Below are 22,905 nucleotides of genomic sequence, written 5' to 3'. Positions count from 1 at the left end.
TCTATGGCATTGAATGCCACCGAGGGGTCCCCCAAAACTGAACAGGGACACCCTTCCCCTGTCCGGCTCTCAGCATAGATCAGCTACTAAGGTGATCTCGGGTGTGAAGTGAGGTTGAAATGGATTGGGATTCTCCATTCTGTCTACTGCTCGGTTGAGGTATTCAGCTCAGCCAAATTTTATCAATTTTGTGGGGCAGGGCGAAAATACTCCCTGAGGATTGTATTTATCTTCAAGGGCTGTGTGAATTTACAGAAATTCCAACTTACCTTTTAAAGGCCTCATTTCTCTTTGTCATCTGAGTTAGATGAGGCTGTGAAGGTGCTAAACCAGTGCCTGCATATGGTAATAGGTTGGATGAGGGCCAGGAAACTGAAACTGAATCCTGACAAGACAAAGGTACTGTGGGTAGCTGGTTCTCAGCTCCAGGGGGTCAGTGTTTACCCTGTTTTGGTGGGGTTGCGCAATCCCCCTAAATAATAAATGTGTGATCTGGAGGTGCTCTTAGATCCAGCTTTGTCACCAGAGGCTTCAGTGGCACAGAATGACTTTCACCAGTTTGGGCTTGTCCTCTAGCTGTGGCCGTTTCTGGACTAAGGATGGCTTGGCCATGGTGATCCATGCTCTGGTAACCTCCTGCTTGGATTATGGCAATGTGTTCTACTTGGGGCTGCCCTTGAAGATGACTCGGAAGTTTCAATTGGTGCAGAATGCGGCCGCCAGAATTTTGACTGCTATGACCAAGAAATACGGTGTTGGTTTCTGTTTCTCACTTGGTGCCGCCTTTCCCTTCCACTCCTGTCTCTGCCCCTGTCTCCCCCACCCCCATCTCTACATATACCAGGTCCGGCTGCAAACAAATGAGACTGTTGTTGCATTGGGTAGCACATCTGCTCTTCTAGTCCTCAAGATCTTTTACACAGATGAGTCTTACCTTAACTCTCTTTTAACCACCTTGCCATATGCACATGTAGGGTGGTTTTCCTATCCTTTCTTCCAGATAAGGAGGGGATTCTAATAAGACTCTTTAAGAATATTCCATATTTATAAAGCACCTCAGAAACCAGACACTGTACAATGATGGAGCTGGGGGGGGAAGCCTGCCCATGGGCTTCCAATCTATACAAAACAAGCTGTAGGGAAGGGAGAGGAGAAGCAGAGTCTCGGGGGGTCAATGGCTCAAGAGAAGAGAGTCGTTTCCCGTGGCAAGGAGGGAGAGTTGTGGATATTGGGAGGCAGTGAGATCTAGAGAAAAGGTGGCTGCAAGAGCGAAGTTGTGTTGCTGGTTCTGAGTGCAGAATCAAGTGAAGGCTGACTCTGGGCTGGGGCAATAGCCATGGGGTCCCAGGCCGCGATCTTGGGTAGTCGGTGCTGGCATGGTTTGCTGGTGCTGCTGCACCTTCCTGGCTTTGTCTGTGTAATAATCTCCTTAGGATGTACAGCAGCCTCCCCCAGCCTGGTGTCCTCCAGATGTCTTGGACTGCAACTCCCATCATTCCCAGGCTGGGAATGATGGGAGCTGCAGTCCAAGACTTCTGGAGCATGGCCATGCTAGGAGTTGGCCATGATGGGAGGGTGCCCGGCTGGACAAGGCTGCTGTGCACGCATCCTCGGTCCCTGTGGAGCTCACCTCTCTCTTTCCCCCTGCTTTCTCTTTCTCTCCCCGTAGTACTCAGTATCGGAGAAGGCGGTTTTTGGGAAGGAAACGTGAAGGGACGGACCGGCTGGTTCCCGGCAGAATGCGTCGAGGAGGTGCAGATGCGGCAGTACGATTTGCGGCAAGGTGAGTGCCTTTGCACCTGGCCCCTGAGGAGACTGGGGTCGGGGTCTCCCGGGGACGTCTCCCGGATGTGTGGCTCACAGAGCGGGGTTGGTCTGTATCTGAGCAGCGCAACATGAGAAAGCATTGCGAGAAGGGACATCGGACTGTCGGGTTCTCGGGGGGGGGCGTGGAGGAGGTCTGGTTGACTGCCCTGGGCCAAAGGGGGGTCCCGTGAATGTAAGAATCATTTTGCAGGACACTCCGTTTGGCTCAGCATTTTATCCTCTGAGAGTAGCTAGACTTTGGCTACTGGGAAGTGACACAAGTGGGACAGAGAAGAGGCATCCAGCCCTTCCTTGTCTCCAGCAACTCGTGCTTGGCATTATAGTGTCTCTGGCCAGGAGGCTCTGCTTCTGGAGGCCCCGGCTCACATCCCCCCCCAAGTCTCCCATTATTCCTTTCTCAGAACCGTGGATGTTACTGGCTGTCCCCGCAAAAAGGGCTGCCCTGCTGGGACAGAGTCGCCCACATTATTTCTCCCAGAAGAGGCTGGCCAGGACCCCCGGGGAGGCTCACAGGAGCAGCAGCAGCCTCTACTAGGCGGTGCCCACATGTGCTTTGCTGCCACTGCAACTAGACTGTTTCCCTTCTTGTAGCACTGCAGGGGCACCTGCCGAAAGCCGTCTGAGGCAGCTTTTACTGTTGTGGTAGTGGTGTGCGCGTGCGTGCGTGCGTGTAAATGGTGGTTTGCTGCTTTTGCACACACCTAGCACTTAACTCATGGTGCTTGCTGCCCCCCCAAAAAAGGGGTAGAGGGGTTGGTGAAAGGAAAGCCATTGTGGCATACAAAAGATTCAAGTCAGTCATGCAACCTTGCTCAGCATCAGAGTCCTGAAAATTGCAGATGACATCTGGAAGCCACATTCAGCCATTCTTTGCTGAAATTTCACTGAGGGCGAGAAACTTGCTTTTAAGAAAAAGACCGAGATACAGAACATAGGGCTGTGCATTTGCATAGTGTTTCCACATGCAGAGGATTTGCACAGCCCGCCTGTGAGCTTCGGAACGACATAAGAAGTGCTGTTTCCATAGGCCATTGTCATGTCTTGAAACACTATTTGGGGCTGAAGATGCATCTGACTGAGTAGATACCGCATACGCACACCCTCCAGTCGGGGGGTCTTCTTCAGTCCCGCGACTGACACAGAGAGAGGTGCTTCGGGCAGTTTAGCCTCTGGACACCAGCGCGAGCTTTGGCTGGTGGTGAATGATAGTGGAAGAAAACTCCCTCATTTTGTTTCCGTTGGCAGAAGTGAGGACTTGGGGAGACTCCCACGTGTCAGCCAGATGAAAGACAGCGCTGTATATATTTTGAAAACCTCTCAATCTCTCTCTGCCTCTTTGGAGCCTCCTCTGATTGTGTGGGAGGCTTTATAAATGGACAGTGGACTCGAAAGCCTTTTAAAAAGAAAAGCAAGTCAGAACAGGCTTTGTAGTTGAGGAAAGGGGGCAGCAATGGAGGACGAAATATTTCCTACCCAGACCTGCCATTTGAAACCATGTTTGAACCCAGCAAAATTTCAGATTTTCACTTTAAAAAGGGTTTGGAAATGCCTGGGCTTGAGTGTTGAACGGTTAAGGAAAGAGGGTCTCTTTATCAAAGAGGTTTCCCAGGGGAATGGGGCTGCCTGGTCCAGGGCGCACTCCCTCTGCCTATCTGATGTCTGTTCCCTTAAAATGGAGACATGTGCACCCAGTACAGAGGCAGGGCTCTGGCACTGCATCTTTTCTGTCTCACGCAGATGAGCTGCTTAAAAGGAGCTTGTTGTTCTTGAGATCTTGACAGATGACTTCTTTCCTTGCCTGTTCCGTGGCATTCTTCTGGTGAGATTTGTGAAGGATGCCCCTCCACCCCACTCCCCAGGCACCTGAATGCAGATGGGCACGGAAGGACGTAAAGCTGGGGTGGGAGCCGCTTTCAGCCAGAGGGCCGGATTCCATTTCAGGGAAGCTCTCGGGGGCCGCACTCCAGTGGTGTGTGGGGCCAAAGGCAGAAGGGGCCGAAATAACAACAAAGACCAGCCTATTTTAGCTCAGAGCTCTTACTCCAGTTCCAAAGCCTCAGCAGAAGCATTCTGACCTTTTGGACTGGGGAGAAAACTGCACAGAAGCTGAGAAACCACTAAATGATTGGTGGTTGAGGGAGGGGGGTGGGAACAGAGGAACGGTGCATGGCCATCTGAGGAACCACAGAGGCTGAATTTGGCCCCCAGGCACTAAGGTCAGGAGCTCCCTGTAAGGGGACATTTGCTGGCTCCCCGGCCCCTGCCCATTAGAATTAGGGTCTTTGAGCCTGAAGAGGTTCTTCTTGCCAGGTGGGTAGCATGGGGGGGTTGCACAACTCCAGTAATTCCCCCCCAGCCTGCAGCTAATCTTCCCCCCACCCCTGCTACCTCCCCTGTCCCTCTCGCTCCCTCTTGTGTTCCCTTGTTCCCTATTCCCTTGCAGCCTCCTTTCTCATAGCCCCGCTTTCCTTGCTCCTTGTTTCCTGCTCTCTGCTCTCTTGGCTGAGCCCACCCCACCCTGTCCATTGCCATCCCCTTCCACAGTGGGGAGGGGGCTCTACCTGTGTCAGGTCCCTGCATGATCTGGAACCCAGGTTTTCCATGGATCGGAGCAGTGCAGGGAGCCTACAAAAGTGGGACAAGTTCTCCACTGCAGACATTGACCCTCCAATCCCCGGAAGGCCCTGTGGACGCTGACAGCCGTGGGCAGGCGGAGCGAGTGCACTCGGCCCCACCTCCTCTCCACATGATGTCAGTTGCATGGAGAAAGGAGGCGCTGGAGAGGGCGCGGTGGCACTGGCCTCTTCCCCTGCTCAGGCCACAGATGTCTTTACAAAGAGCTGGAAAGAGCCCCTGGCAAGGCATTGGTGGACACGTTTGTGGAGGAGAGCCTCCACCCGGCCTCCCGCAACCAGGCACCCTTCAGGTTGGCTGGGCCACAGTGCCTACCAAGAAGCCAGTTCTCTCCTTAACAACTTACAACTACAAAAACAGAATAGGTTAAAGGAAAAGTGTAACCCAAAATATCACAGTTTTTAGAATATAGATGCTAACGTCTCTCTGAAAATCAAGACCATTGCCCCTCAGTCCATCACGCCCATCATGTCCGTAGGGGGTACCTAGCCACATGCTAAAGTCCACTTCCACGGCTGCACGAGTGCACGGTCCCACTGCCCCAGCGCCCCTGGACCGGCCCGTCCTCCTCAGCAGGAGAAAATGCAATGCCGAACCATCGTTGCAGCCCTGACAAGAACAGCGTTAATGTGATGTTTGAATTCCTAAATATGCACAAGCTCAGATCCATGCCACGCAACTGGTAACGGCATAAAAGAAAAGGGGGCAAAGGCCGCCCCTCCTGCGTTCCCCAGTGGCGAATCCCTTCTGCCTGAAGCAGCCTTCCACATTGCCAGAACAACCAAGCTTCTTGTTCTCAACAGTTTTTTAAATGCTAGCACTCCAACTAACTCCCAAAGGTGATGTAGATGCTGGGCGTGACTACAGTTCCCACTGTCCCCAGCCAGCATGGCCATCGGCACCAGTCTGGGAGGTGCCAGGTGGGGGAGGCGGTGGCTCTGAGCCCTCTTCAAAGCCATCTGAGGCAGCGCCTGCTGCCTTGCCTGGTGGGAGTAGATTCCCTCAAATACCCCCATGTGTTGTGTCGAATCCTCCCTGGGGGGTGCAGGGCACAAGTTATCAGAGAGGGCGGGCTATGTGGTTAGAGCACCCTCCCCCAACCTTGGTGCCCCCCCCCGATGTCTTGGACTGCAGCTCCCATCATCCCTGGCCATTGGCCATGCAGGCTGGGGCTGATTGGATTTGTCCAAAACATCTGGAGGGCACCAAGTTGGGGAGGGCTGGGTTAGAGTGCCAGAATGTGGGAACCCTTTGGATGGCAGGGAGCCACCACTGAAAAGACTCATTCTCTCCAGGAGCCTTGGGCCATCCCCCCAAAGCTGAGGCTAGCTGCAGGAGAGCCTCAGACAACCATCTTAGTGGCCATAAGCCACAATATCTTGGGCCACGTGCAAGAGGCAAGGTTCAGGCTAGAGCAGCGGGCAGCACAGGGGTGGTGCCCCCGTGCCGGGCAGGCTTGGCTTCCTGCACAGCAAGCACCTCCTGTGGAATTCCGCAGCCAGCGGGGACCAGAATTCAGAAGAGGAGGCGATAAATCCTTTCTCAGGCTGGCGGCTGAGCTGCCCCCCTTCGCACTGAGGGGTGGCTGCCTGCGCCTGGGATTCTGATGTCATTTCCGGCCCCGAGCCAGCTGTGTGTCTTGGCCCAGGTCGCCGCCATCTCTGAATGCAGCGTAGAGCAGCGTTCCCATTTGAAGCTTGCTTGATTCACATCTGACCCGCTGCTAATGGAAAGCGATGTAATCGCCCTTCCTGTCTAGGGGTGAAGTGGCTGGCAGTGGGGGACGGGCGGGGCGGGGCGGGGGGACAGGCCCGCGGGCTGGGAGCGGGAGATCCTCTGTCTCGGCAGGGTGATACTTCCAAGGCCAGGGCTGAAAAGGCGGCGCTTCTGCAGGAGAGCAGCAAGGCTCTGTGTCTGGAGATCTTCCGTTTCTCCAGCCCGTGTTTAGGGGACCTCGCCTCTCAGTCCCAGCGGGGGTGGGGCTCATGGAGTAGGCACTTCTGCTGGGGCCAGGAAAGACAGGGCAAGCCCGTGGCGGAGCAGGGGTGCTTTCCTCAGTGGGGTGCTTCCCTTGTGCCTCGGCCCAGAAATCCCCTGGAGCTCTGCTCAGGTTCTGCCTTGGTGGGGGATGGAGCGGCTTGCCCTCGCCCATCGCTTGCCCACCACCCACCAGGGTGGGCAGCAGCTGCATCTTCATGCAGTGCTGCTGAAACCTTTGCAGTATGTTACAAAGAGGTGGCGGGAAGAAGCTGCGATGGCAGCAGCGTCTTGTCAGTCCTGGGGAGGCAGCCAAGTGCTCGAATAAAGGAAACCTCTGGCCACTAGAAGGGCAGGCTGCAGGGTGCAGGGCGGCGAATAAGGAGGCCATGCACAGTTTCCCCCAAGACGTTTGGATGCCTGAAAGGTTCGTGAACACCCACTGAGAAAAGACCTGGTGAAGCTGGCACTGTGTGCGGATCCTGACCAAGTGGGCATGGCGAGAGGGAGGAGTGTAAGGGGAGAAGGGGGGCATGTATCTAAGGACAGAGAGAGAGAGAGAGGCACACAAGCATTTCCATGTGCTGCTTACATGGTGAAAACACAGCACGTTTTCTTCCTTCCGCGCCTTAACATGGCTGTCTGGTCTGGTGTTGAAAATACAGCTGGAAAAATGTTCAGAACATAGGTTGTGTCCGGAGGAGGCAACCTGCAATCATGACACATCTGGAGCATTCACAGGACCAGACTAAATGCCACAAGAGTGGGCAGAATGTGGTGACTTCGCTGCATAGCCACGAGGTATAAAGCAGTGGCTTGAACTGATAAGTGGGTGCGCGCGCGTGCGTATATGGATGTATGCGTGAGAGGTGGAGCATTACTTTGCTGTGGTTACTTCCTGCCATGCTTTGTCATCTGCCGGAGTCCTATGCAGTAATTCTCTTAGACATCCTTTCAAAACGTGTGAGGCAGGATGGTTTTCCTCCTGTTTGACAGCTGCTGAGCTGAGGCTGAGAACAGGTCCGCCAAGGCATGTGGCTGAGCTAGGACGGAGAGCGAGGCGGCAGCGGCTGTGTTGGTGCCTGCATGCGTGGCGTTGTTTCTGAACCCCTTTTGACTTCCAAGTTGGTGTTGTCCCTGCTATCATCCTGCAGCTTCGGGAGCTATTCTGTGTGGGGAAGAGGAACAAGCAGGCCAGTGCAAAAATGAGGTGGTCTTCTAGGTATTGGATGGGGGCGGGGGCTGTTCTACCCCATGCTGGAGGCGCAAGGGACAGGATGAATTGTCCTGAGCATCATTTTGCATTGCTACCAGGCTGGCTTCTGTGGATGGCCAGGAGATGTTGGCCCAGGCCTTTAGACAAACCGGTCAGGGAAAGAAGCTTAGCTATGTCAGGCCCTGAGCAGGGGAGATGGTGGATGAGTGCCAGGCAGGATTGGGCTTATCAGGGTCCAAGCTGCAGGGTCAGACAAGGAGAGAGCGCCTTGCGGAAGACCTCAGCAGAGCTACAGAGAAGCAGGTAAATAGAAGCTGCTGCCAAGAGCTCTGACTTGTGCGGCAGCATGAATGATGCAAGATGGACAGGCTCCTTCCTTGTTGCTGGCAAGGAGGAAGCCAAGGGGCTGTGACGCAGCCAGTGGCTTGCCCCTGAAGCTGGCACTGGGGTTTGGTAAGGTGGCCTGTGGCCTCCACACTGGGCAAAGAGAAACCCCAGGAGCATTTTGGCAAAGTTTGTTTTCTCAGTCGCAGATTGCGCAGCACCGCACTTGGGTGTTATGCACGCAGCACACGAACACAGGGAATCATGCGCAGGAAGACACAGGACTGACAACAGTGGAGCCCGTCAGACTGCGGAGCAGTGATTGACAAGGCTGGCCAGCTGGTTTTGGGAAAAGTGGGCAAATAAAAAAACCATCTTGGAACACAGATAACTTCCCATCTCCCTGCAGGCTGGGTAGATGTGACGGAATCCCAAGCAAGCCTCCTTCCCGACATGCCTGGGCTAATAGCAGCTGCATGGTGGAAAGGTTGGATCCTAGAGCTGTTTTTGCTTCCACACCTTTTGAAAATCTCCTGAGACCATTTTGCTCTGCCCCCCCTCACTTTCCTTGGTTCAGGTCATGTGCTGGAACCTTCGTTGTCCATCTGTTTTTCTCTGGAATGGGTATTGTTGGGTAGGAAGTATTTATTTCTTTATTTGAGTATGTTTTTAGTCTGCCGAATAGCAAAAGTTATCTCGGCAGATTACAAAGTTTAAAAAATAAAAACATGATACAAAAAATAACAGCAACTATAAACAGCCCAGGAAAAAATACATTGCAAAACATATAAAAGCAGCCATTAAATCTAAGATTTAAAATCTAAATGCCAGGAAGAAGAGAAACATCTTTATTGTCATGTGCATCGTCCCCCATTCATGACTTCTCATACTTCACAGGCTTGTTGTGAGAATAAAATGGAGAGGGATGAGAACTTGGTATGCCACCTTGAGCTTCTAGGAATAAATGTAATAAATCACCATGACACTTGGATGCCTTTTGCACGCCACAAATGTTGCACGCGCTGGGGGAGCGGCTTGCCCATAGTGCTGCGACATTTAAAAGGCTGGCGTGGTGACTGAGACCTGATCCCAGCCAGGTGGCAATTGCATGGGAAGGAGCTGTGTGTTTGGTTCAACCCACACAGCGCCAGGCCTTTGAGCATGACAGCAGCTCTGCCACAGAGCCACAGAAGATCCAAAAAGCGGGTCTCGTGAGCAAAGGGCACCTGGGAGCGGTTTTCACTCGAGATTTAGCACTATGGGCTCTGCAGAGCAGGGGAGAACATTCGAGGGTCAGCCAGGGATGGAGAACCAGCACAAGGGTGAGTGGTGCCATGAGCGCTGTGAGACTCGCAGTACTAAAAGGCACATTCTTAGACTGCGGCCCCGGGCTGCACGGGTTGTGCCTCCTTTCTCAAAAGAGGCGGGCTGGAGTCAAGGCCTGCTGGGAGTCCTGCTGCGTGCCCCGCTCCCTAGCCCTGAGGGTCTGGGAACAGGCACACTTAACGCGTTCGGAGGTGCTTGTATCGATCCTGTTTTATTGCGTCATATTTCTTTAAAGGAAGAGCATGGCCAAATGTAGTGAGGAATGGTGCTGAGTGGGGGTAGTTAAAGGAGAGCGGGGGGGGGGGAGACCAGGCAGAGGGGGCCTGCGGGAGATGCCTGTTTCTACTATGGTGCGGGTCAGCGTGGAGGTTCTGTAGCTGGCAGAATGAGGTGGTCTGGGCTGCCTGGTTTTTCGAGACCAATCCAGGCAGCGCTTGCAGGCTTGTTTTTCCTGGGAGCTTCCACGTCTTGCTGCCGCCTGCCAAGGCCGCTGGCTCAAGGGCAGCGTTCTGTTGCTCAGAGTGGCTCTGCTGCAGGGCAGCCCAAGAGCTGTGGCCTCCTCCGTGGTGTTGCGAGGAGTCCCATGGAACCTGACTCTTGGGGTGGGGGCCACCAAGACGAGGAAGGATGCCTCTCAGTCAGACTGGGCCCCCATGCCCGGCCGGCCGTTCCTCTGGGGCAAAGAGTGTGCTGAGTGGCTGGAGCAAGCCCTCCAGCTTGGGTGCTCAGCCTGGGGGAGATACCACATGGGGGGGCGGGGGGGCTACAGCCAGAGCTGCTTTGGCTCAACACCTCAAGACATCAAGTCCCTTTCCAGCCTCCTGCCTGGCCCTGTCCTGAATTGCAGCGCTCCGTGTCTTTGCATGTATATTCATCTCCAGGGGCTTCTGCAGCCAGCAGGATCAACAAATGTCTCTGGTCCTTAAATATTTTCTGTTTCCTTTTATGCCGAAACATGCCAATATGTCTTGTAAAAATATATATCTCAGCCCTTTCCAAGACTCCATCTACATAAGAAGTAAAACCATAAATCCAGAGACCTCCAATCAAAGTTTGACTGAATAGCATATCAAAATGTAAAATCCAGCCCTTCAGCTGTCTGCTGGTCAGCCTTTGTGGCTCCCTCTGAGCACACAGCCCCACCCTCCACCCGCCTCCAAGGCCTCCCTGCACAGACTCCACGCAATCTCTTTGGTCTCTAGAGCCTGAGATTTCTTTTTACTTCCCTCTCAGAAGCGGCACTGCTGGTCAACATTCTGTTGCTGACACCTTCCCTCTCAGCAGCTGGAATGTTGGTGGATGTTAAATTACACCCCTGCAGCTCACATGGTGTGTTTGTTTTCATGGTGGAGGGGCGACCGCACACAGGCAGGGAACAAGCCAGAGCTGGTCATTCCTTAACTTATTCTATAGTAACCGAGCATGTTGGGAGAGTCCTAGGCATGCCTAAAGTAGGGATGTGTGGATTTTGTTAAATCAGTTCTGTCTGCGCTTTGCGGGTTGTCAGACTTCTTTCATTCCATCATCCATCATTGACGGAATCAGATTTGTTTTACCAGAATTTTTTTCTACTTGCTCTAATGTGCATTAGCATTAAAGCACATTTGCACAAATCCCCCCAAAGTGTGTGGGGGGAAGCCCAGCCTGCAAGTCTGTGGAACCCCCATGGCTTGAGAAAAGCCGCTCCACTGTGGAATTCATAGGTCAGATTCATAGAAACCCAATCTCATCTGAATCCATTGCAGACTTCTCCGATACCCCCAGCCTAAAGCGGCCTTGTATCGTTGCGAGCCATGAAATGCCTTCACAGATAGAAACAGCTGCTAACACTGCCCATGAAAAGTCTTGGGCTCTGACCTTGGTGGCTCTTCCAAGGAAATGAGTTCTTGAGAATGAGAAGCCCCCCAATGCCATCTCCTCTTGATATATGGAGGGCCTAATTGGCAACATACGACTCCAGTAGAGATGTGAAGCTTGAGGAAAAAACGGGGGGGGGGGTAGAAAAAATAGGGAAGAAAACATTTTTTCCAAACGTGTCTGGAAAATCGGGGGGGGCTGAATCTCCCCCCCTATTTTTCGGGGGGGGGTTCGAGGCCTTCACATCTCTAGGCTGGAGAGCTGTCTCTTCCCGATGAGGCTTCCCTGGCCCACACGCCATCGTGATTTCCATCTGGAATGATCCATGAGGCTGTGGGGAGGGATTGGAGCTCAGGTGGTAGAGGACCTGCTTTGCATGCAGGAGGTCCCCCCATTCAGTCCCTGGCAGCATCTCCAGGTAGGGCTGGGAAAATTCCTGCCTGAAATCCTGGAGAGCCACGGCTGCCAGTCAGTGTCGACAATACTGGTCTGGATGGACCCAGGGTCTGACTCGGTATATGGCAGCTGCTTCCTGCATTCCTATGCCTTCTGCAGTGGTGGCCCCCTTTCCTTCCCCTTCTTACATAAGCAAAGCAACAGTAGGGAGATTGCAGTGGCCAGGCTGTGGAGGGACTGTGATCCTGGACAGAATCCCAATCCAGCCACATTTTGCATCACTCGTGCAAAGCAAGGAAATATGTATTGATGTGCATCTTTTCCGCAACTTGCTCCAACGTCTGCTAGCCAGCCACGGGGCAGACCAGATGATGGAGTCCTGCCCACATTGCCCTTTAGTGCCCGAGATATCACACACTTTGAAGCATCTCTTTGCAGTCACCGTGGCTGGAAAATGGCTTTTAACAAAGCCATACATGAGAGCAGAAGTCTTCAGGGTGCCAAATCCTGCCCTTGGCACGGTGCTGTTGCTCTGCTTATAAATTGGCAGCTTTGGTCTAGGTAGGATTTGGGGGGTTGGAGTTGGGGGAGTGCTGACTTAATTTCAGAAACTTGGCATGCACCTCCAATTTAAAATTAGTGAACAGATGGCAGAGACGGACTGCAGCAAGTGATGAATAATAAGAGTGGGGAAATCTGAATGTATGGAGTTGTCTGTACACAAATACAAGGGGCCTGGGACATAGACAACAAAGCTCTAGACAGGCTGGGCCGGCTGGGCTGGGCTGGGCTGGGCTGGGCTGGGCTGGGCTGGGCTGGGAAGCCTTAGATGGCAGAGAGCAGCTGGGGCTGCTGGACCAGCCGGGGCCAGGAGGAAACCTTCCAGGTGGGGTGTATTGGTGCTGCAAGTGGGCCGGTGTTGCAGGTGAAGCCAGGAGAAGTGAGGATCAAAGGAAGGGGATGCCTGGGTGACCCTGGCATCAGGCAGGTGGGCTTGTGAGGAGGAGTCCCTGGTTTGGAATTAATTTGCCCACTAATCTGTTCACTGCAACCACCTGAACAGTTGTCAGAGCCAACAAGGCTGGCAGGATGCTGCGGTGGGGGTTTTAGCCACACCTGCATTGATGGCCGTCCCCTCAGCCATAGCCCCAGTCTGCAGGGTCATGGTGCCCGTTTTGAAAGTTCAGGCTGTGGCTTGTCATGTCATCCAAACCCATCTGGCAGGGGTTGTGTGAGGGTTAAACAATCCTCACATAACCCTAGAGCAGGCCATGGGTTCTGCAAGTTTGGGCAACACGACATGGCTGCAGCTTGAATATTCAAAATAGCATATGGAGGCTTATTTGATTGTGCAGCTGGCCCACAGTGGTTGCACTGCTTGTAAAAAACCAAAAACCAGCGAGCACCTTTTCTCTTAGGCCTCATCACCGCCCCCCCAGCAGCCTCCCTCCAGCTGTGTGGAGGCCATGGATGTTATTCCAGCAGGGCCTCCCCCAGCCTGGGTCCCTCCAGATGTGTGGGGTGACAACTCCCAGAATTCCTGGCTAGCAAGACCACTGGATGATATTCTGGATGATATATGGAGAATATTCTGGAGGTGACGGACTCGGCCTTGGGGGAGCTGGGGGTGGCGACGGCCGACAGGAAACTCTGGCGTGGGCTGGCCCATGAAGTCACGAAGAGTCGGAAGCGACTGACCGAATAAACAACAACAACAAGACAACTGGAATCCTGGGAGTTGCTGTCCAACCCATTTGGAGGGCCCTGGGCTGGGGGAGGCTGGCCTGGCTCACCTCCAGTCTCCACACGCCTTCCCTCCAGGCCCAACTAGCTGGGGGGAGGTGTCTGGGGGCTGTGCACCTGGACCCCTCCCCCGGGAGTCCATGAAGGGCCTAAACAGCAAGGTCATGGGGCTGTCTTGTGGGAGCGCCAGAGCCTTGTGAGTGGGGTCCTCCCCAGAAACACCCCTCTGTCCCCACACAGCGTCCTCCTCTCCTGCTCCCCGAGGTCCCTGCTCAGATCCAGCACCCTTGTGCTGCAACTGGTTGATGGATGAGAAGACAAAACCAGCCCAATTCCCAAGCTCTCCCTCAGCCTCTGCTGTTATTATCAATTACCATGGGAGGAAGACTTTCCCCTTGGTCGAGCAGCTGTCCCGCCCTTCCTGTGATCCAGCTGTGGGATGAGAGAGCTGGAATTCAAAAGGGCCCCCGGTCCTATGTAGAATCCTTGGCACGTGGACTCTGACTCCCGGGAGGGCTGCACGGCCGTGGCATCTGCCCTGCGTCCCAGCATAGTATTCCTGGCCATGACCATTTTGCCCTCCCCTGCTATACAAGAGCTGCTTTTGCCAAGAGCTGAGCCCCTGTTGAGATCTAGCATGACATGCGCCACAGGAAAGGATGAGGGGGCCCACGGCTGTGGGGAGCAGCAGGGGGTGCATCGATCAGATCTGCAGGGCCTGCTTGGAGGCCTGAGGATCTGCACCCATGACCTTGTTGGCGGCATCCTAGCTGGGATACAGCATCAGGGCCAATGCACGAGAACAGGTGCCCTATGGAAGCTGCTCAAAGGTGGTGCCCCTGACCAGCTGCCCCACTCCACCAGCTGCGCCTGCGCCATGGCTCATCCGTTGTGGTGGCATCTCCCACATTGAAGCAGATTGCCGATGGCTTGCAGCAGCATGTAGGGATGAGCTGCAGGGGAGCTGCGGCAGGTGAAGGACGTGGTCTAGGGAGACAGCTGCCACAGGCAGCAGCACTGCAGAGTGGCTGCTGAGCACCCTCCGAGCCATAGAGGCAGAAGGGTGCTCTTGTGGCATTTGGACCAGCCCCTGCCCCCAGATGTCTGGATCCACTCCAGAAGAAGCTGCACCATTCCTGAATGCAAGTTCTGCTGGATCAGCGTCCTCTTCCCAAAGCACCCTGTTTGCAGCAGGAAGCCCACAGTGTGGATGGCCCATCAGTCCTCTCTAGTTATTGCTCCCCAGCAACTTGCATTATCCAGTGGTCCACGGCTGCTTAAGCTAGAGTTTCTATATGGCCATCGTGACTAGTAGCCATTGATAGACTTCTCCTCCATTAATTTGTCAAATCCAAGCCAGTGGCCATCACTACATCTTGTGGCTGCAAATTCCATACATTAATGATGTGCTGTGTGAAGATGGACTACCATTTATCTGTCTGGAATCTTCTCCCAATCAGCTTCATGGGATGACCCCAAGGTCTATATTGTGAGAGGGGGAGAAAAACGTATCTCTGGCCACTCTCTCCACACTAGGCAAAGAACATAAGAAGAGCCCTGCTGGATCAGACCAAGGGTCTATCTAGTCCAGCATCCTGGCCACACAGTGTCCAAACAGCTGCCTGTGGGAAAGTCCAGAAGTAGGACAGGAGCAACTGCTGTACAGAGGCATACTGCCTCTGATGCTGGAGGAGCATAGAGCCATTGGGACCAGTAGCTGTTGACGGCCTCCTACAGGGATTTATCCAATCCCCTTTCAAAGCCATCCAAAGTGGTGGCCATCACTACATCTTGTGGAAATGAATTCCATAGTTCAACTATGTGCTGTGTGAAGAAGTGCTTCCTTTTTTATTTTATAAACCTCAATTTTATAAACTTCAATCCTGTCCCCTCTGACTCATTTTTTTTCTAAACTGACCCCCCCTTCCCCTGCTTCTTTGTAAGCTTTCCACATAGGGGAGTTGCTCCCTCATCATTTTGGGTTCCCATTTCTGTACCTTTTCCAGTCTTCCGATACCCTTTTTGAGATGGGACAACCTAGATGGTACACAGAATTCCAGGTATGGTTGTCCCATGGATTTGTGAAAGGGAATAATATACAGACACATCTAGTTCATTCCTTTCCTAATGATCCCTACCTTGGAATTTGCCTTTCTCACAGCTGCTGCACACTAGGTTGGTGTTTTGAGACCACTGAAAGAGTCCAACCCTTTTCAATTTTTGTGAACTGCCCAGAGAGCTTCGGCTATTGGGTGGTATAGAAATTAAATAAATAAATAATAAATAAATAAATGTTCAGGCCTCTACAGGAGGCAATCCCATGGCAGTTACGTTTGTCTGAGGTCAGATTTCGCCCCTGATATTTAACTCAACACTTCCATCCTGAGGCTTAAATCCACCCCTGCATGTCCCATCCCCAGTAGTTCAGGAGAACGACCCTTTCTGCAGTCTTTCTGGATGTTTGGAAATTGTCAGCATCTTACCTTTTGTCCTTTGTACTGTTCTTAACTGCTCGGTAGCCTCCGTGAATGGTGGTCCCTCGAACAGGATGCCAGGAGTGGCCTGGCTTGGACTGAGCACAGCCATTCAGAAACCAGCCTCTTCGCTTGGCCCAGCCTGTTGACTCAACCTGAGCCTTCCCTTGCTCAGCTGCAGTAGCTGCAGCCATTGCCCATCCCTAACTCCTATTCCGCTTTGCATCAGTTCACGATAGGAGGGTGCTGCTGCCTCCCCAGGCCCCACCCCACCCCTGTCCCCATTTTATACCAGTGCATTTGGTTCTTCTCACCCACCGCTGTGGACTCCTGGCCTCTTCCTGCCATCCCTTGTCCTGTGTCTGAGCTGACCTAGGGAGAATTGGGGCCAATGCTGCACTTGACAGAAATAGTGTGTTGGGAATGTACATTCCGCGGCTTGTGCAGGGCTCTCTGGCCCTCCTGGGGGGTGCTGCCAAGTGCAGCAGCACCATGCATTTGCAGGGCACCACTTGCCCTGTCTGCAGCCCAGCTGTGTCACTGCTTGCGGATGCTGCATGGATCCACCCCAAGGGGGGCGGTGTCTGTGCGCATGTCCACCTCATGCTTCACGGGTCCATCTGTCTTCGCAACAGGAGGGGCTTGGCCCAACGAATGTCTTGCCTGAGCAGTGTCAGGGTGGACACTGAGCCCATAGAATCCCAGAGTAGTTCTGATTCTGAGGAAGAGCAGTCGCTCCTGGGAGAGGAGTGCACTCCTCTTTCCCAGGACCAACAGCTGACGGAGATTCCTCCCACCAGCATTCCTAGTTTAGTTAGCAGTCCAGGGAGTGACCAAGCACAGATAGCAGACTTAGTGGATGCGTGACGCAGACGCAGAGAGCAGCGCCAGATGGAGGGTGCGGAAAGGAGGCGTAGTGCCCGGTTGGCGCACAAACAACGGCTGCACCCAGAGGCTCCAAGGGAAAAGGGGAGGGACTCTCCCTAGTCCTTAAGTTCAGGGGTCTGCCAGTAATTCCCTTTCAAACGGGGACCAACTGTTCCAACTTAGGGCATAGGTACTGTGCTGCTCAGATCTAGTTGCAATCGGTATATTTGTTAAGTTGTAAAAGAAGAATAAAGCTTTGAAAGGAATTCCTTTGTCTGTGTCTGGACTTGGCTACTGGTTTAGACTGAGAGAGACCTCCAAGGAGCCCTCGACAAGCAGCTTCAAATCCCTGAACTCAGCCATCCCTTCCCAGCGCCACTGCTGGCTCTGGTGTGCACCTGGCCATGTGGCAGAGTGCATGGCCTTCCCTGCTGGCTTTGCTGTCAGCCCACAGCGCCGCCACCATGCCTACTGTCTTGACCATCCATCCTTTATTTCTTCCCTGTACAGCTCCCGTATAGAGTTTTCTCATGAGCAAAAGCAAAATAGTTCCGCTCACTGGAAGGTCTGTCATCTCTGGTCACTTTATCACATATCGTGGCATCCTCTTTCAGTGAACAAGAGGTGACGTGGGGTGAGGGGGCAGACCGCTGCCAGTGCCCTGGGGGTCTGCTTTTGTTTCCTTCCTTGCAGCACCCCCTCTTTGATTGGCACATTGCTGCCCAGTGTTCTCTAAGGTGCCACTTTCCCATGGAGTTGGGAGGGCTCACGCAGCTCACCCTGTATTTTCTCAGCACTTGGTTGCAGGTTGAGGGTGCCCCTATCATTGCTGCCATCACTCTCCCACGAAAAATGTTCCAGTCAGAGTGGAAACAGCTTCCTGGTATTTCAGATAGTAATGGCAAAACTCTGTTAACACGGCCAGTGGCATGCGGAGTGCTCACCTGTGATTAATTTCCACAGGGGCTGTAGTCTTCTCGGCAGCCCCATGACCTATAGGAAATGGAGTGTGGCAACCCCTGGCTTCTCAAGGCCCCACCACTCACTGGAGGAAGGAGGAGGGTTGTTCAGAGGAGTGAGCTGGCATCAGGCAGGTGGAGGAACTACAAGGAGGCCTGGGAGGGTCTTCCTTTGGAATGGAGGTCTCTCCCCCCCCCGATCGTGGTTCCATTTCACACTCCATAGCAGCTGCCAGTGAACTTCTGACAGCAGAGCTAGGATGGCAGAGTCCCCCTAACATCTGCAAGACAAGCCTTGTCAGGCTGGTAGGTCGGGAGATGAAGCAGTGTTGGGAACTCCAGCAGGTCACGTTTGCAACAAAATATTGCCTGACAGAGGTGTATTTAATGGGATGTCTTGCTTCACAAAGGTCCTTTAAGGGTGCAGGGGCCTGCATTAAATCTACCTGTGCTGGGAGGCATCAGCCAGCAAGATTGCCTTCCCTGTGCCCTCATAACTGATGAGGGCAACTGCGGGATCAGCAAAGAAATGGCTTTTTAGCAGAATGTTTTGTTAGGCCTCCCCACGTTTTCACCCATTAAAAAAATTATTGGGGTGAAAGGGGAGGCAGGGAGGGACGTTTCATGACAACCCCCCCACACACACTTGTCCTTTTGTAGTGCACTGTTCACTGTTTGTTCACAGCAGCATCTTTTCTCTGCCTGCTGTCACTTCATAGTGACCTTATTCTAGAGCCAGAGGAACACAAAGGGCCTCCGTTCCTGGCTGGTCGGGGATCCCTGGAAGCCCGCCGTGGGCGCAGGCTGCTCCCTGGGCCCCCTAGCTTCGGGGGATGCATTCAAAATGGGGAAACCACTCCAAGCCACTTAGGCACTCACATGGACCACGCTGTCCAGAAAGAAACAAATGGGTGATATATCCAAAGGTAATTGGACTACTGGCCTCCTGCTACGTGCAGTGAGGACAGGGAGACTGAACAGAGGCAAAGCCATTGCTAGGGGGCCCCAGTGGCCAATGTAACACCTGGTTTTTAAGAAAGTGATCCAAGGGTTAGCTTAATGTCTGTTCCTGGTAAATTGGTGGGAAGGGAAGAGTTGTTAAAGAGAATGTTATCTATGGTATTGATTAAGGACAAGTCTTGCTGAAGAAGGATCAACACACTTCTGCAAAGGCAAGTTCTGTCTCTGCCCTTTCAGAGTTCTTTGAGAGTGACAATAAGCATGTGGGCAGCGGGGATCTGGTAGACATCATTTACTTGGACTTCCAAAAGGCCTTTGACAGAGTCCCTCACCAAAGACTCCTGAGCAAACCTGGCAGTCATGGCATAAGAGGAGAGGTCCTCTTACGGATCAGTAACTGGTTGCCAAACAGAAAGAGCTGAGTAGGGAAAAATCAGGGGTAGGCAACCTGGACCCCCCCCAGATATTCTTTGACTAACCCACATCAGCCCCAGCCAGCATGGCCAATAGCCAGGGATCATGGGAGTTCTAGTTCAGAGTATCTGGTGGGCACCAGCTTGCCTGACCCTGGGCTAAAAGGTCACTTCTCTCAGTGGAGGGATGTAAACAACCAAAGGGTCTGTATTGTGACCAGTGCTTTTTAACTTGTTCATAAGTGATATGGAGAAAGGGGTGAGCAACATAATGGTCATGTTCGCTGACAAAACCCAATTTTCAGATGGTAAAAACAAAAAGAGATTGCAAAGAGCTCCAAAAGGATTTCTCCAGATTGGTAGAATGAGAATTAAAGTGGCAAATGCAGCTCAATGAAAGCAAGTGTAAAGTGAGACACGTTGGGCAGTGTGGGGGGAGGGAAAGTCCAACTTCACATATATGCTGATGGGGTCTGGGCTGGTGGTGACTGACCAGGAAAAGGGATCTTTGAGCCTGGTGGGCAGCTTGATCAAAGTGTTGACCCAGTGTGTGGCTGCTGTGAAAAGGCAAATAACGTCTTGAGGATCGTTAGGAAACCAATAAAAAATAAAACTGCCAGTATTCATACTGCCTTTATAAAAATCTATGGTGCAACTGCACTTGGAATACTGTGTGCAGTTCTGGACACAACACCTCAAAAGGATATTGTAGAGCTGGAAAAGGTGCAGAAAAGGGCAGCCAAAATGAGCAACTCCCCTGTAAGGAAAGGGTACAATGTTTGGGTTTGTTTAGCTTAGAAAAAGGGTGAGTAAGGGGAGCATGATAGAGGTGCATAAAATTACGCCTGCTGTACTGGAACCTGGAGTCATCCAATGAAGCTGAGCAGCAGGAGATGCAGGACAAAGAAAACAAAAAGGGCCGGGTCTTGCTGCACTTTAACACTTTCATGGACCACAGGCCGTGGGGAAGGGGAGGCTGCAAACACTGAGGTCAGAGGGAGCTGAGTGCAGAAAGTGCAGACGGTGGTAATTGTCTTATTAACAGTGACCATTTGCAAAAGAGTTGCTGGGTGATAACGCAGATGTCCTTGCACTGGTGAGCTGGTTAGCAAACGTAGTGTGTTTAAAAACAACTCTGTCTCTGTTCAAGCCACACGAGATAGGGTTCAGCCACTTGAACTGTTACTCGGCAGTTTTGAGCTGCAATCTATTTTAGAAGTTCCTTTGTTCAAGAATGGCCACCTTGAGCTCAGTGGTGGAGTGTCCTGCGAGGGTCAAGGTTCCTCCATTGTTTTTTTGAATATTTTCATTTCTGATGTCAGTTTTGTGTCCATTTATTCTTTTCTATAGAGACTGGCCTGTTCATCCTCTGCAGAATGCAGTAGTGGTGACCACCAACTTGAAGGGTTTTAAAAGGGGATTAGACAAATTCATGGAGGAGGAGGCTACCCATGGCTACTAGTCTTGATGGCTCTGTGCTACCTCCAGTATCAGAGGCAGAATGCCTACGTACACCTCTTGCTGGGGAACATAAGCAGAAATGGGCTATTACACCAATGTCCTGCTCTGAGGATTCTTGGAGACATCCGGTAGACCACTGTGGGAACAGAATGCTGGAATAGATAGGCCAGCTGCAGGACTCTTGTTCTTATGGTGTAATCCCTGAATACTAAACCAAAATGGTTTGGGAAACCAGCAGCTCCTTCTGCTCATGACATCTCTATAGTTCATGAGGCCACCAGGACAGTTGCTAAGCTGTTTCTGCAGAGCTGCTCCAATGTTGTCATTATATCCCTTTGTAAAGGCAGGCAGAGAACACCTTTCACTCTTGTCCTGGGCTCAACTCAAAGGGAGAGCAGCACCTGTGTGTGATAGTCTGGGGTCTGTGGAACAAGACCAGGTACTCAGCTTGGCCCTTCGCACAACGACCTGCATGCATGAAGAACCACTCAAAAGACAGGGTCAAGAATCCTGTTGTCACTCTGTTTTGGCACTAGAAATGGGACAAGAGACGGGCTTGGGGGAGCTGATGGCCAGTTTTCCTCAGGGAAGTCTGCCCTCCTCCTCCAAAGATGTAGTTCTGGAGTGGAGAAAACAGGTCCTGGAGCCACCTTGCAGAAAAGCTATTCCTGCTCACATCACCCGAGGGAGTGTTTATTTTCCCACTTGTTGCTGTGGGGTCACTAGTGTATGGCCATGGTTATCAGCTCACTCACTTTTAGTGACATCTGTGTGCTAGGTGTAGAAGGCAGGAGCAACACGGTCCACACAGAGAGGACCCACAGCCTATGCAAGATGGGAAAGGCTGAAGTTAGAGGGAAAGGGAGATCTAGGAACCCATGAACCACATGGATGGGGTTGGGGGAGAGTCAAGCAATGGAGGAGGGTGGAAAGGATTTTGGGGGAAATTTGCTGAAAAGGCTCTTGAAGAGGGACTTGAAGGCTGAGAGGGAATTGGTTTGATAGTTGGGGAAGCCGGGGCCGAGCGGTGGAAGGGAATGGGAGATGGAGCAGCCAAGGGGAGTGATGGTAGTTGTGAACAAACAGACAGAGATTGAAAAGGGAGCACTAGAAGCTTAACTGTAATGGGAAGCATGACAAGGAGCCAAGTGTTGAGTTTAAGGAGAAGGTAGATAGGATCAATGCAATGGAAGAAAAATATGAGTTGAGCAGAAGCCCTGGAAATGTGCTGAAGTGGGCAACTGCAGCAGGAAGAAGAACCACCAAAGTGGAGGCCACAGGAGCCCCCAGGGGCTTGAAGGAGCCCATCCGGGCACACTGTCAGGCTGCAGCATGAGGTGTGGTAGATGACGCAACTCTTCATGGGCTGAGGGGGAGCGATTTCGCTGTTAGGGATACGACTGACAGGTGGCTGTAAAACTCAAAGGAAAATTCCATTGATGAGTCCCTCAGTAAAAAGGTTGCAGAACATGGCTGACTTCCTCCCCCGTTCTATTTCCTTTTTGCTAGATATTTGCATTTTCTAGCAAACCACTGCCTCTCCCTTTCTCTTCAAATCAGGAACGTTTAATTGCCAAAGGCTTCATGTGCAATTGTGGATTTCAGTCATCTAGCTAATTACTCTTAAGCAGCTCTTGATTATCATTAACATTTTCATATTTAAATGTTACGATCAGGTTTGCTTACGATCATTGGGACTTAAGGGCCATTCTCAGCCGGGGCCTTCCTACATGGATGCTCCCAATGGGGGCTGTGCTGCACTGAATTGATGGAATCGAGGGCCGGGGCGGTCCACTGGGATCTGCCCCCAGGAGGCCCAGCACCCACGAGGGCTTCCCAGTCGCTCCGGCCATCACTCACTTGCCAACACTCTCTGCTGACCTTTTGTTCAGAGATAAAAGGAAGTCCTTGGGATAGTTCAGAGGCCACCATTCAGTTCCCATCCGTTCGCCTTGCTCTGAGCGAATGGGGACATTTGGCCAGGGCTCCTGGGCCTCAGAGGGAGCCCAAGGGGGCAGTGGACGGGGGTGTTGTCCTTGCAGGGGAGGGGTGAAAGCCTCTGCTTCAGACATGGCGCGGTTCGAATGCAAAACTGGGAAGCCTGGGCTTGCACAGACGAGAGCCAGGCTGAGGCCGTGGGCAGCCATACCCAAATCTAGCTATGGAGTGTGTCCTCTGCCACAGGCACCCTGAGGTCAGGAACTGGAATGGGGATGGGGGGTAATCAGGCTTGAATTGGGCAGGGGGTCGAGCTGGAAGCCTGGGGCTCAGCCAGCAGCAGACAGAGCACAGTTGAGCAAGCAAGAGCTGAGCAGGTGTTGATGCTCTGACCTGGCCAGTCCAGAGGCTCTCCTGGGATGAACCTGCCCATATGCTGCCATATCTTCATCTGAGGCCTCCTTCCAAGGGAGGTTCAGAGGGTGGCCACAAAAAAGAGGACCTTCTCCATGGTGGCCCCTGACGGTGGCTTG

General features: G+C 52.7%; 1 protein-coding gene across 5 annotated transcripts in view; it reads left to right on the top strand.

The window, feature by feature from the left end:
- The window catches only part of SHANK3 (SH3 and multiple ankyrin repeat domains 3), a 512,191-nt gene that overhangs the window by 341,580 nt on the left and 147,706 nt on the right, over positions 1 to 22,905 (top strand). For all 5 annotated transcript variants that reach the window (XM_084808829.1, XM_084808827.1, XM_084808826.1 and 2 more), the window contains one exon: positions 1,670 to 1,783. In XM_084808829.1, coding sequence (XP_084664955.1) covers positions 1,670 to 1,783 — 114 coding nt within the window. The remainder of the gene's footprint in view (positions 1 to 1,669; positions 1,784 to 22,905) is intronic.

Source organism: Heloderma suspectum, chromosome 7 (genome assembly GCF_057233095.1).
Source record: "Heloderma suspectum isolate Gila_16-S chromosome 7, 16-S_ref, whole genome shotgun sequence".
NCBI lineage: Eukaryota > Metazoa > Chordata > Lepidosauria > Squamata > Helodermatidae > Heloderma > Heloderma suspectum.
Note: the sequence above shows the minus strand (reverse complement) of the source record. Positions and strands in the feature narration are given on the sequence as shown.